Source organism: Cannabis sativa, chromosome 5 (genome assembly GCF_029168945.1).
Source record: "Cannabis sativa cultivar Pink pepper isolate KNU-18-1 chromosome 5, ASM2916894v1, whole genome shotgun sequence".
Taxonomy (NCBI): domain Eukaryota; kingdom Viridiplantae; phylum Streptophyta; class Magnoliopsida; order Rosales; family Cannabaceae; genus Cannabis; species Cannabis sativa.
Genome location: NC_083605.1, coordinates 14,978,258 through 14,991,541, shown reverse-complemented (window position 1 = coordinate 14,991,541; position 13,284 = coordinate 14,978,258). Strand labels below are relative to the sequence as shown.

Sequence of the window (13,284 nt, the reverse complement as noted above, 5' to 3'; positions counted from 1 at the left end):
ACATAACATAAAGTTAATTAAGTTAGTTAAGTGTAGGTGAGTTAGTTTTAGGTTGGTTTAGAAGATCAAATTCCACAATTGTTTTTTTTATTATTATTATTTTCATTAGGAGACATGTAATTGTTCCTGTATACAAAATAGAATGAAATTATTGAAGCAAGTTGCAGTAGTAGCAGAGCAAACACTTTCTAGATTGTATGTTATACCAAACAAAGAGTAACTTTACTCTTTTTCATTGTTGTTATTTAAGTACTTCATTCTAATACTTATTACGACTATAATAAAGGTAACCGTACAAGACCAAAAAATACTTGCACGGTACAAAATAACTCCCTAGTGCACCTTTGTAACAAAATGAGAGCAATGCTACACATTGCAACTCACACCTATTATAGTACAAACAAACTATCTATCCAATCAAAATTAAGAAATTAGAAGTTACACTCTTTATACAGCTTAGACACAACAATAAAGAGAAAATAAATCTAAACTGAATAGCTCCACAATGACACGTCAGCACAAATATCCACGTCATCGCTACTATAATAGTGTTGATCCATATAGTGAGGTGGAGACAAAAGCATCGCCTCCGCCATATTTGTCAGCAGCCCCGGCATCCCAAACACCTCATCATCCAAACAGAACACATTTTCCGGCGTCGTTTCTGAGGTCGCCGTCGTTGCCGTTCTTTTCTTTTTCACACTCTCCTCCGCCAACCCCACTGGCCGGAATGCCTCGGCGGCCTCTGACGCCGCCTTTTGAATATCCTTTGGGTCCAGAGAAACCGGAGACGGAAGCTTCCAAGCAGAGTCGGCAAAATTAAGACAAGCCGAGCGACCCCTCAATGCAATCGCCGCCACGTCATGGGCACGCGCCGCCATCTCAGCAGTGGGAAATGTGCCTAACCAAATCCTAGTCTTCTTGTTAGGCTCCCTTACCTCGCAGACCCACTTGCCAGAATTCCTCCTCCTTACGCCGCGGTACACCGGATGACGTGTCTCCTTAAATTTCTTCCGACCAGCTCGCTTCTTGGGATTACTCGAAGCCAGAAGAAGCTCTTCGTCGGAGAAATTCATCGGACGACTACTGCTGAAACTGTCGGAGGGTGACATGGTTTCGGTTGATCCTTCGAATGACCACACATCTGAAGTTGCAGAGTAGAAATGATCCATAGTAGTAGTAGGCTAGTATAGTAGAGTTTAATTGAGTAGGAAATTGTAGTACTAGTTAGTTTTTAGTTATTATAACTATATTGAAATGATGATTTGGTAGTTGTGTATATATACATTTAATAAATAATAGGATTATATGTAGGTTTACATTTCAGAATGAATAATTATATTTTAAGGAAGAAAAAAAAAACACGGAGTTTGGATGGATGATAAGAAGCCAGGCTGGGAAATACTGTCCCACGCTTTGGACAAAGAGTTAACGTTAGTGAGTGTGATGGGGAAGAGCCTCTTACATACTTGGCCAGCTGGATGGAGCCAACTAGCCAACTATATGTTTGCTTAAGCTGTGGGCTTTAGACACGTGTGTTAGTTGACAATATTTGTATCTTGGGAAGGTTTTGACTGACTCAAACTGATAGAGTAAAAGGGGAAATCCATGAATCTCTGTGCACGTACAGCAAGTATAGGTCAAAGGTCGGTCTCACTTTCTGTCATTTCTTATATATTTTATTGAGAACCTTCTAAACTCAACACAAGGGACTTTCTCTTTATCAATATGATTATTTTAAAGAAAAAAAAAAAAACAAATGAGACTTCTCATTGAAAAAGAACCAATAAAAAAAATGTAGTGTTTTGTACTAGCCAATTATGCAAATTATTGAACAAACAAATACTCGAAAATGAAAAATAAAAGAGAAATGATATTACTGAATGAAAATTTTGAGTTAAATCGCGAACTATGTCGCTCTCTTTAAGACGTTCGTGACACTATCCGAAAATGTTCAAGTAGTCAAAAATTGTCAGTCGTCGTCAGGATAAAACATCCTAGTCGAAATACCACGAGATCAGAGTTCTACTGCACGATAGAAAACCGTCGAAACACCACCAAAAACTACTGCTCGAAATACTTTTATAATATAATCGTAAATATAATTGTAAAGGATTTTTTTTTTGTGTGTGTGTGAGAAAAGATATGTTTCTCCTGTTAATTCTGATGCATTATATAGGGATGCAAAGAAGGTAGCAACGAGAAAAAAGACATTGATCATGGGAACGTTAAGTGAGATCGTGGGAACGATGCTAAAAATAAAGAGGAGAGCACGTCTCCTTTTACCAATTAATTTGAACACGGTTAAAATTGTTTTAATTAATTAAATAAAAATAATAATTTAATAAATAAATTTTCTCTAAAAAATAAAATGACACCTCACCACACGGACAGTAGTTGCACACGTGTGGTGATTCGGTGTGTGAGTCCTCACCCATTTGCACAAAATTGGGTACCCCTTGGGGCTAGGGCCGGCCCTAGGGCCCAAAATAAAAAACTAAAAAAAATTATTAGGCTTTTATTTAAGTAAAATTTAAGTGTAATATAAGCAACAACTATTTATAGCTTAGTTGGTTGAGGTAAAGTCATGGGTTCAAATCCCATAACACTCTTCTTTTAATATTTTTTTTTATATATTTTTGAGGGCTCCAAAATTTAATTCTTCTTGGGCCCATATATTTTCAGGGCCGGCACTGCTTGGGGCCCCAGCCCATGTGTCAAAGTTGCACATTATGTACACTTATAATGAAGTGTTCCAATCCCATGTGGAACTCCACGCACTTACACACTTCGCTTCTCATACAATAATTTTGGAAAATTTCAACTAAAGTTCCAGCAATTCTTCACTTGAAATTTTTAAAAAATATTTTCTCGAGCAGTAATCTAAACAATAAGATTGAGCATAGGCAAATGTATCTTTCGATTTGAACCATTGCGTAGTGAATGCAACTTAGAATATACTAGAGTGATTCGTAATCTTGAACTCTATCTCTAACAATGTACCACACATAACCTTTCTAGGGTGTAGTCCAAAAGCTCGTGCTTCAATGGCCATGGACATCTATCTTGGTATAGTGAACGCTCTAGAAACTTTGCTCGAAATTTCATAGGAAGTAGCCTCACACACATTCACATAGGTAAGTCTATCAATAATACTCGTGTAGCTCGGTACTCCACTCCACTTGGAGTATAGAACACATTAAGAGCTTCTATTAACTCAACCTTAAATCACTTCAAGAATTCATGCTTCTCTTTTGGAATAATTATAGCATGATCTCACCTTTATCAATTCATAACTTGTTATTACCCAGTGAACCTATTTCTCGAGATCTTCAGTCTATGGGGTCGGGTTGCCATTATGAGTGATTCATCAGTCTAAGGGCAATTTAATGTTTTAAGGACTTTCTCTCTAGGTAAACCTTTCATCAAAGGAAAAACATAGATGGGTTGAACTAGGCATCATATAATTTGGAGAGACGTGTATGTGAGACATAGGAAAGCAACAAAAAGTTGTAGGAGAAAGTGGATGAGCTCATTCGTCTGGTTAGTTCCCAGCATAGCAACGTTGCATCTAGTTTCGATATTGGAGGAGCATCGAATGAACAAGGCTATGCTGAGCTTGCCTCCAATATAGTAGCACAACCATCGGGTCCTGTCAATGTCTATACTCCACCAAATCCTGTAGCATAACCATCAGGTGCTACCAATATCTCTACTCCATCACCAACACGTGTTAGAAAGGGTTCTTCTCTAGTAGCAGCACCGCCACCTACTAGTGGTAGTTCAAAAGAGGTAATCTTCATGTTATTTTACGAACTGATCTAATGCAAAAATTTAAAATATGGTCAATTTACAAACTGAATTATGGCTTATTTTATTTCGATATGCAGACCTTATCGTGTTCGATGCACTGTCAGTTGGAGCCTAGTGGGATGGTACAAAAGGTTACTTCGAGGCACATTGTGAAGGAAAAATATTTAAAAGATAGAAAGTTCTCGATTCACAATGATGAATACCTACACAAAGATTATCGTCAGGTATTCATCGAAGAAGTCAATGTGGAGAATGCACTGCTTCCGTGTCCCATTGGTGAAGATGCATTGACAGTAGTAGGTCAAGATATAAAAAGTTATGCAACATGGCCAAAAGACTATCTTACACCTATTGGAAAATACTTAGTATGTTTTAATTTGTTTATTTAACTTATTATGTTTATTGATTAATGACATTTCTAATTTTATTTTTTTTCATATATAGACACAACCACCTACCAAGCAACTTTAGAAGAAACCCGTGAGGAGAAGCAGATAAAACTCTCAAGATTTACTCGGTCCTCCAACACAATCTCGAAAACACCTCGAGAGGCCAAGTAAGCCAACAGGTCATGGTCGTTGTGTCCAATTTACGAAAAACTAGCTCAATCATTACCTTTTATAACTCTATCAAAAGGTGGCCGAAGTCATCCATAATCTAATTCTAGGTTGCTTATGATCTATTTAGGGTCGAAGATGACTCTATTTGGCTTGTTAAAAATGATATTCATGAATTGTGCACCATGCAATACTTTGAAGCCCAATCGATAGGAGTTCGATACAAGTATGATTTCTAATTCTTTACAATAAACTTGATAATATTCTTTTGACGGCGACGGTTATTAATTATAACTTTTCATCAGGCACATGAATGAAATATTATTGGACATCAATGGGTTGCATAAAGTATATGAATTTTTAAATATGAGTGTGGTTGCCACTGAAGCAGGAATTGACAGTAACTGTTGTCAAGCACTAGTCACTCGTATGACTAGGATGATAAATCCAAATAATAGATTATTGCCCCTTACAACAATCGGTATATGTAGATTTAAAATGAATATAATTTTAGTATTTATAACTCTTCATAATATTTATTATTATGTATTAATAGTGTTACACACATTTGTTTGTGCAAAATATTTCACTGGATGCTTGTACTCATCCGACTAAGTATGAAGACGATGGCGTACTTGGATTCAGGCAATTGCAATGCACCGAATGATTTGAAATTCATCATTTCCACGTAAGTTCAATATCCAACATCCCAATATGTAAGCGTATTTTATATTTATAAATTTATGTATGTTAACTTTACTTTTTGTGTAGATCGTTCACCATATACAATCAAATGATAGGACAGCCTGATAGACCTATCCAGTAGATAACTCCTATATGTCCTGAACAACCTGACAATAAACAATGTGGATAGTGCGTCATGAAATTCATTAAAAGTTTCATGACCAAAGAAGATCCAATACATGTGTTGACACAACCGCTAAAATAATTAATAAGTATTATAATAAATATTATTTTTTATTAAATAGTATATGATAATATTTAGTCTTTACTAATTAATATATACATTTATTTTACAGGATATGTTCTCCACTTCGTACACAAATGATGATATAAATGTTACGCATGATCGGTAGATTCTTTATGTGAAAGCCGAAGCGGAGCGACAGTTGCCTTGTTAATCAGTGTGTATATATCTCGATTTATTATATAGATTTGTAAATATATTTAGATGATTATTAGCGCTAACTTAATTATTGGTACTATCTAGATTTTTAAAAATATTTAGATGATATTAGTTTTAGTTTAAATATTGTCACTATACAGAATTTTAAATAAATTTAGATGATATTAGCATTTGTTTTAATTATTTTGACTATAGAGATTTGTAAAAAAATTTCAAATTAATGTAGGGGAAAAAGTGACAAAAAATCTACATTTTTTTCCCTATTTTTCCAATGTAACGACTGAAAAAAATTTTCGCTGAAAAAACTTTTTAAAATTAAAAATGTAACCAATACTGTAAGGCATGACTTAAAACCGTCGCCTATAACAGGGTATAGGCGATGGTTTAAAATTGTGCCCTATACTATAGGCGACGATTTAGGGTTTAAGGTTTATACTGTCGCCTATAGTATAGGACACGATTTTAAACTGTTAAGAATTTCACATTTTTTTGAACTGTCGCCTATTCTGCCTGTTTTGTGACGGTCGTATAGGCGACAGTTATAGAAATCGACGAAAATACTTTAAACGACTGTTTAAAAATGTCGAGAAAAACTATTTTTATAATAGTGTTAGTTATTTCTTAACTAACTTAATAATCTTAATTCTTGCAGCCACCGACTTAAAGATCTTAATCCTAAGCCTATAAATACCCCCAACATTTATCATTTCAGAGGATCGATCAGAAGAACGATCAAATTGAGATTGAGAGTTAGAGAGAGAAAGCTTTAGAAGTAGAGAGAGAGAGAGGTATAGAGAAAAGAGAGATTGAGGTTGACAAAGAAGATTCTTGGGTAAGAGTATGAGAGTTGAAACACTTTGAGAGAATTCATCAGAGAATCAATCTCGAATGTATCGTACCTATTCCTGCTCAATCAATAAAGAACATTTGGTGGTGTTTCAGAACTAGAGTAAAGTCATAGATCACATCGATCTATCGGACTTGAACTAGTATGTATCTTGGTGTTGATTTCTTTATTTTTTGCCTTATTTGTTTTCAGGTTTTACCTTACTGTATGCATCCCTGTTTTTCATCTGATGTGTGCAATTTGTTAATTTTGTCATTGCTAATTGTTTGATTGTTAAAAGTGTAGTTGATTTGATTCAGCACATTTAGTTGTAATTTTCTCACATATATATTACCTGTTATATTATATTACCCTATTTTAAAATCATATGATTATATTATTTTTTATTATTAATGTAATTATTTATTTAAGGTCTAAAAAATAAATTTTTATTTTAACTGTCATTAACTTAAAAAAGAAGAGAAAAAAAAGTTGAAAATATGAAGTTGTAATAATAAATTTCATGAAAAAAATAATGTAGTACTACAAAAAGATAAATCAAGCTGTCAAAATTAAGTAAAAAAAGAATTACCTAATACAAAAACATGAGGAGTTGATAATATTTTACATATTGCAATGAGAACAATGTTTTTTTATTTTTCAATTGCTTTATAGTTGTTTTTTTATTGTTTGATATTTGTTTTTTTTGTTGTTTGTTAAGTTGTTCTATAATTATTTTTTAGCTGTTTTAGTTGTTTTAGTTTTCTATTTTATTAAAATACAGTACTTTTATAATTTTGAAATTAGTATTTTTGAAAATTTAATACAAATTAACAATAAAAATGTAAGAATAATAAAAAAGATAGACATTAAGAAAGTTTTTTAGTAGAAATAATTCCATGAAAAAGATTAGCATTATAGTTAAAGCCAGTCCCTCACCAAAAGATTAATTAGAGACGTGGAAGTGATGTAATTGATAGTTGGAGAAACAAGTTGGAAGGTTCAGGTTTGCTTGTGAAGAACACTTGGAGAGGCTTACGTGTCACATAGATAAGCGACAAGTTTCGAGAATAACGTCACAGAAATCAAAATTAAAAATAAGAAAATAAAAACACGGTTGATCCATAACTTGACAGTTAATAACTGCCTACAATCCTCTCTACATTATTTTATAAAACAAACAAGGAAAAGGCAAAGCCGGTAGTTTATCCGCGGAAACGCGTATAGAGATCATACTCAACTACGTGGTTATTTCCCTTTAACCAAATATCACGATCCTCCGCTGGGCCCCACCCCTACATTTTCGTACAACTTCTTTTTCTTTACTAATAAAATTTAGAGTGTTGTTGTTGGCTATCGGTGTGTTTAATATTTAGTAAAATTTATATGGTATACTAATTTTTGTTATTTTTTTTATAAAAATATTGTTAGGCGGTATTTTTTATTTTTTTACTATATTTTTTTATAAATTTGATACTGCAGTATACTGTGCTAAATTTTCACTGGTGTTTTACTGGTGTTTTTTAGTTGTCTACTAGTGTTTTGAGTTGTTCTATTTTGTGTTTTACTAGTGTTTTATAAAAACACAGTATTTTTGTAAACTGTAATAGTATTTTTATAAAAGTGACTCCAAATTCCAATATTTTTGTAATTTTTTTATTTATAAGTAGTATTTTACGATTAATTAGTGATAATATATAAAAATTATTTTGTTAAATTATATGATGATACTTAATGCACCAATAGCAATAGGCACCAATAATGTCTTTTAATAATATTCTAAAATTTATTATTTTTTTTGTTTGTCTGTGTCATTGCCACTCCCACTGCCACACATTAATTTCTTTTATTTATTATTATCTTTTCAATTTCTGTCTTAAGATATGGGCATTTGGGAAGCTAGGAAGTTGGAGAGGAAAGTGAGTGTGTCATTTTCTTGTCACACTTTTTCGATTCAATTAATTATAAGAAAGTATATGCTACCTACTTACGTATATGGCTAACTGATCGGTGACAAACATGCATGAAACAAAAAAAGGGAAAAAAACAAAAAAAAAAAGTTGAAACGGTCAAGTGCATGTCGTATCCTAGCTTAAAGAGCTCGATTAATTGGTCAACTTTCTATATCATCCTCTTATATGATTTATACGTATACATATATATTTATATATGCGTGGCATTAATTGTAGCTTGCTTTTCATTGTGAACACTGTACGTATCTTAGTACTAGTAGATAGTAGGAGGAATATAGAGACAAAGTATTCGTCGAAGGGATCTAAAAGAATCTTCTATTTTGTGTGTGTGTGCAGTATATGCTAGCTAGTATGACTCAGTCAAACGTAATGAAATAATGTTTTTTTCCCTGATAACATAATGAGATAATGTTAAGAATTTTCCTTTTCATTCGATTATTTATGAAGAGTTCTCATTCGGTACGTATGTGAGTCAAGACAATATTAAACATTTGTGGAAGGATCTAAATGGATTTTTGACAAGGTCATAGGTTTATTTAATTTTAATAATTGAATTCATCAGCATCATCGTTCGGAAGTACGTAGGTTGAGCTATATTGTTAGTAATAAATTCAGAGGCTAACTTACTGTATATACAATAAGTAACAAACTCAAAGTAAAAATATTACGCGCACACCTCCTTATTAATTTATACACCAGCATTCTTGTGGGCACTAACACTACTTTTATACTTTAATGATATGACGTACGTATTATAATTGATTAGCAGTTCTTTATAATTTTTATGCTGTAGGATGGCCATAGCACTTCATGGGGGTGCCGGCGACATGCATCCCTCTTTCTCTCTCTTCCAACAGAGCGTCGACAGCCACGTGAGGATGCCCTTCATTACTCACTACTACAAAAATACCCTTTAGAGGCGGTTTTTAAGCCCTTTCAGCGTCGGTTTTCGCAAAATTCGCTACCGACGTGATCAGGGCGACGCTAAAGGGTTTATATGAACCGACACCATATATACCCCTATGGCGTCGGTTATTAGCTAGGAACCGACGCCATAGGGGTATATATGGCGTCGGTTCCTAGCCAATAACCGACGCCATATGTGGTGTAGCAATCGACGCCAAAAGTGAGCAGATTTCAGTTTTTTTCATTTTTTTTAATTTAATTATATAATTTTAATTTTATATTTAGTAATTTATATATTATTTTATTTAATTTAAATTACATATTTATTTAAATTTTAAATTACATATTTATTTAATTTAATTATATATTAATTACATTTTAAATTAAATAGTAATTAAATTTGGGTAAAAACATAATTTGATTTCATAAAAGTAATTAAATATTACACAAACATGTAAAATTAGTTAAAAATATTAATATATTAATAAATCTAACTACAAGTTAATCTATAAAAATTACATAATGAAGAAAAATTCTTCGACCTTTGAACCTCAATCGTCACCGTGAATCACCGCCATCAATTGTTCGATCCACTTTCGCTGTAGTGGTAACAATTCTGTTTTTGGATCGTATTGCTTCTTACCCCCAAACTGTTAAAAAAATTAAAAATTTATATTAGTTTATGTATATGTATATTATATATTTGTTATTATAAAATTTATATACTATAATCAATAATTAAAACTTACAGCTTTTTGATCTTGTATGTAACGGTTGGGGTTGGCACGTGCGACGATGTCAGTGATATATTTCAAAACATAAAAACCGCATTGTTGGCTTTTAAGTTGTCTTGGACAGTTTGCTTGTGAAATTCCTTGCCACGGGCCAAGATACTGATGTGCGTCTCCTATATACATGAATGCCCTGTTTGGGAAAATTATATTAGCATTTCAATTCGTTAGTTAATTTAAATTCGTTACCTAAGAAGTCATTAAATTATTACCTTCCGATCATTTGTTCTATTTCTTCGGGAATTGGGCGGCCATTTACAGGGTTTAAATGGATAATTTTCCTTGGCGCAACCACCACTAGCGTCCAATGCATCCTAGAAAATTATATTGGAATATAAGTAAGATAGTATAAAAATAATTTGAAGACATAATATAGAAATGAACAATTAGCACTAAAGAATTTAATAAAGTTTACCCGATATTCCAAGGAATAAAGAACATTTGGTGGTTGTTGTTCATTAATGATAACCAATTAGCCAATCGTCTTGCCGCATCGTCAAAAGACTGACTGTTCTTCATCGTTGATCCCATGCACTGTGAGAAGCTCTGGGTCGTAAAACTTGAAAATTTTTCTCAGACCGTTGATGCTCTCCCATATGTGCCTGCCAAAAAAAGTGTTAGTGCCTTATAATAATTTAACTATAATTTGATATAAGGTTAATTAGATTAAAGAAGAGTATACATCATTCCAAACAACATTCCCTGGTTGCCGATGTAGTTACACGTAGCAACCTGCTGCAAATCCTCTCCAGATAACGTGATCTGGGTACGCGGTGCAATGAATCCTCGGGGGACAGGAATTGTGATTATATCACGTTTATCTTTGAGCCTTAGGAATTCATGAATCATCCATTTTAGCGAATTAGGGATCAACGCCATCTTCTCTTCCGTGAACAAGTCATCTTCCCGTGCACCACGGCCTTGTGGAGAAAGCATCGGAGCTTTCCCCTTTGACGCATCACGTCTTGAGGGCGGTTGAGCGAGTGGACCCTAAACAAAACAGAACATAATATATATATATATATATAATATATATATATATCAAATTTTATCTAAATTCTACCGAAATTTCGGCAGCATAACGGTTGTAATTGAATGACCCCAAAAATTTTGAACATGGCTGTATAACGACAAATAACACATATATAACAGTAGTTTGTTCATCCATCCCACCGCAAAGACATATATTCGCAGAACCTACTTCACTACGGATGAATATTGAAGATATTCAAACTCCACTAATCATTAATAATTAATTTCAGTTGAGAAGTTACCTCGGTTGTTAAAATTAAGTGTTTAGGCCAAGGAAGGAACATCTGGTACACGTCCCTAACATATCTGCACTCTTCAATTGGGACTGGGATTTCAGCGTCCTCTTGCAGGATTTCCGAAACCATGATCCGAGCATGTGAATCATCGTATTCCTGGCAGTGAACTTTGATCATACCCACATGCTCGTACAAAAACCCTCGGGCCACAATATTGTCGATGTTGTCAGAGCAGAGATGTACTTGCTGATTAAGGGCCGCATGGTCATCAAAATTGTATAGGATACCTTGGTCGTTGAGGGAAATAAACTCCTCAGCATAAATTTGTGGTTGTACCTCATCCTGAGGAGCGTATGGTTGTGGAACATACGCCTCACCAGCCACCTCTCCTTCTTCCTCTTGTTCGGCAGCGTTCCTCCGTCGCTTAAGGGATTGGACTTCGGCTTTTAATTTTTCAATCTCCTTCGCTTGCCGAGCCACAACATCAGACACTTCCCTTTTCTTCCTGCCGAACAGTTGAGATGCCCTGGTCAGGAACCTACAAATCATAAAATGCAAATTAGCAACGATTTCATTTGTGTAACTAAATAAATAACATTTGAAGTAATAGCATACCCAGCAGCCCTGACACGTTCAGGATGCTCTGGTGTCCCGAGCGCCTGCGTGAGGATATCGTTTTGGCCCTGGACCTGAATTTGTCCCTGACTAAGCTTCTCCTCTAATTGAGCCTAATGCACGCATATATTCAAGCAATTAGTATATGAATTATATACACTAACTCATGAGTAGAACTCAATTAAGGATTAATATATACTTACTATCTTCTCGGCAATTTCCTTGTCGTAATCAGTGACAAGTTTTCTACTCTTGGTGCGAGATTTAATCCAAACACGGTGGCGGGGAGGATCTGCAACTTCGAGGTCCTTTTTCTACATAACGTTATAACAATGAAATGAGTACCAATTAAATTGTATAGCACATTATAGCACATTAAATTTTAAGTATTACTTACCACAGCTTCCCGTACGTTCACCATTCCACTCCGACCACTTCGATGTCTGGATTGAATTTTTGAGGAACGTTCACGTTGCACCTTACTCAATTCCTACAATGCCAAAAAAATACATTAGATACATGTACTTGTATTTAAGAGTTTATCTTAGTGTTAATATAATTAGCGTACCAGAAATTCAGGAGTTAGTCGACTTTCAACAAATTTGCACCAATCAGCAGCGTCGATCTCCGGGTGCTTTTCAGGGACTTGTGCCAGTCGTCCCAGATCATTCTCTTTCAACGCGGGCATTATGATGTCTTTTGTCATCCTATTCTTGAAGTCTTTCATTAACTTCCCAGCTAGGATGAGACAATCATGTTTGAAGGTGTCCGGCACAATGAACCCCGTCTATTTTGAAGGAAAACAAACACGGTTAGAGTCAACATTTGGAGTAATAGAAAAACAAATCAAAATTCTAACAAATAATAGCTTACCTGAATGTCTTTCCAAACTTTATTTTTCAAAGTCTGGTTGACTTCTTTCCAGTTTTTATAAGCCAACCCTATTGTCTGCCGACATCTGACTCCTAGAGTGGATACGAGCTTCGCATAGCTTTTTCCACAGTATTGACCTTTATCATTAACTTCGAGGGCCACTCTTTTGCCCTGATCCATTAGTTTGGATATTTCATTCATTTGCGTCGGCCCTCGTGTAGGTATTGTGGTTGGACACTCATTTTCTGCTCCCGAATCAGATCCTGATTCCGAGTTCGCCATGTCTACACCATTAACAAACAAACTTCAAAGTTAGCTATATATATAACAAGTAGTGTATATGAAATATTAAAAGCATAAACAAATTGTTAAGTATTCAGGACCATTCACAACCACAATATAAAGTAAGCTATATATCAAGTTACCAATTAGACACGTTTTCTTTTCTTTTTTTGTTTATGTTTGCCTGAATCACAAATGGATACATCCATCTCGCCCACACCGGCCCACACAGC

At 34.4% G+C, this 13,284-nt stretch overlaps 2 protein-coding genes across 2 annotated transcripts; both read right to left on the bottom strand.

Annotated features, from left to right (window-relative positions):
* Nucleotides 1-200: 200 nt before the first annotated feature.
* LOC115717362 (dehydration-responsive element-binding protein 1D) lies at nucleotides 201-1,313 on the bottom strand. Its single transcript, XM_030646330.2, has one exon. The coding sequence runs from the start codon at nucleotides 1,170-1,172 to the stop codon at nucleotides 486-488; it is 687 nt and encodes a 228-aa protein (XP_030502190.2). The 5' UTR covers nucleotides 1,173-1,313; the 3' UTR covers nucleotides 201-485.
* A 9,919-nt stretch (nucleotides 1,314-11,232) lies between these two features.
* Nucleotides 11,233-12,791, bottom strand: LOC133037822 (uncharacterized). Its single transcript, XM_061115461.1, has 5 exons — nucleotides 12,770-12,791; nucleotides 12,465-12,683; nucleotides 12,294-12,386; nucleotides 12,100-12,210; nucleotides 11,233-12,009 (listed from the first exon to the last, which is right to left on the bottom strand). The coding sequence occupies exons 2-5, from the start codon at nucleotides 12,621-12,623 to the stop codon at nucleotides 11,827-11,829; spliced, it is 546 nt and encodes a 181-aa protein (XP_060971444.1). The 5' UTR covers nucleotides 12,624-12,683; nucleotides 12,770-12,791; the 3' UTR covers nucleotides 11,233-11,826.
* Nucleotides 12,792-13,284: the final 493 nt, after the last annotated feature.

Bases quoted from the DNA above. Each gene is read 5' to 3' on its own strand.
- LOC115717362 (XM_030646330.2), bottom strand. From the start codon at position 1,172: ATGGATCATTTCTACTCTGCAACTTCAGATGTGTGGTCATTCGAAGGA.
- LOC133037822 (XM_061115461.1), bottom strand. From the start codon at position 12,623: ATGAAAGACTTCAAGAATAGGATGACAAAAGACATCATAATGCCCGCG. The intron at 12,211-12,293 runs GTAAGTAATACT...AACGTTATGTAG, and splicing joins TGAACGTACGGGAAGCTGTG to AAAAAGGACCTCGAAGTTGC. The intron at 12,010-12,099 runs GTAAGTATATAT...TGCGTGCATTAG, and splicing joins AGGAAATTGCCGAGAAGATA to GCTCAATTAGAGGAGAAGCT.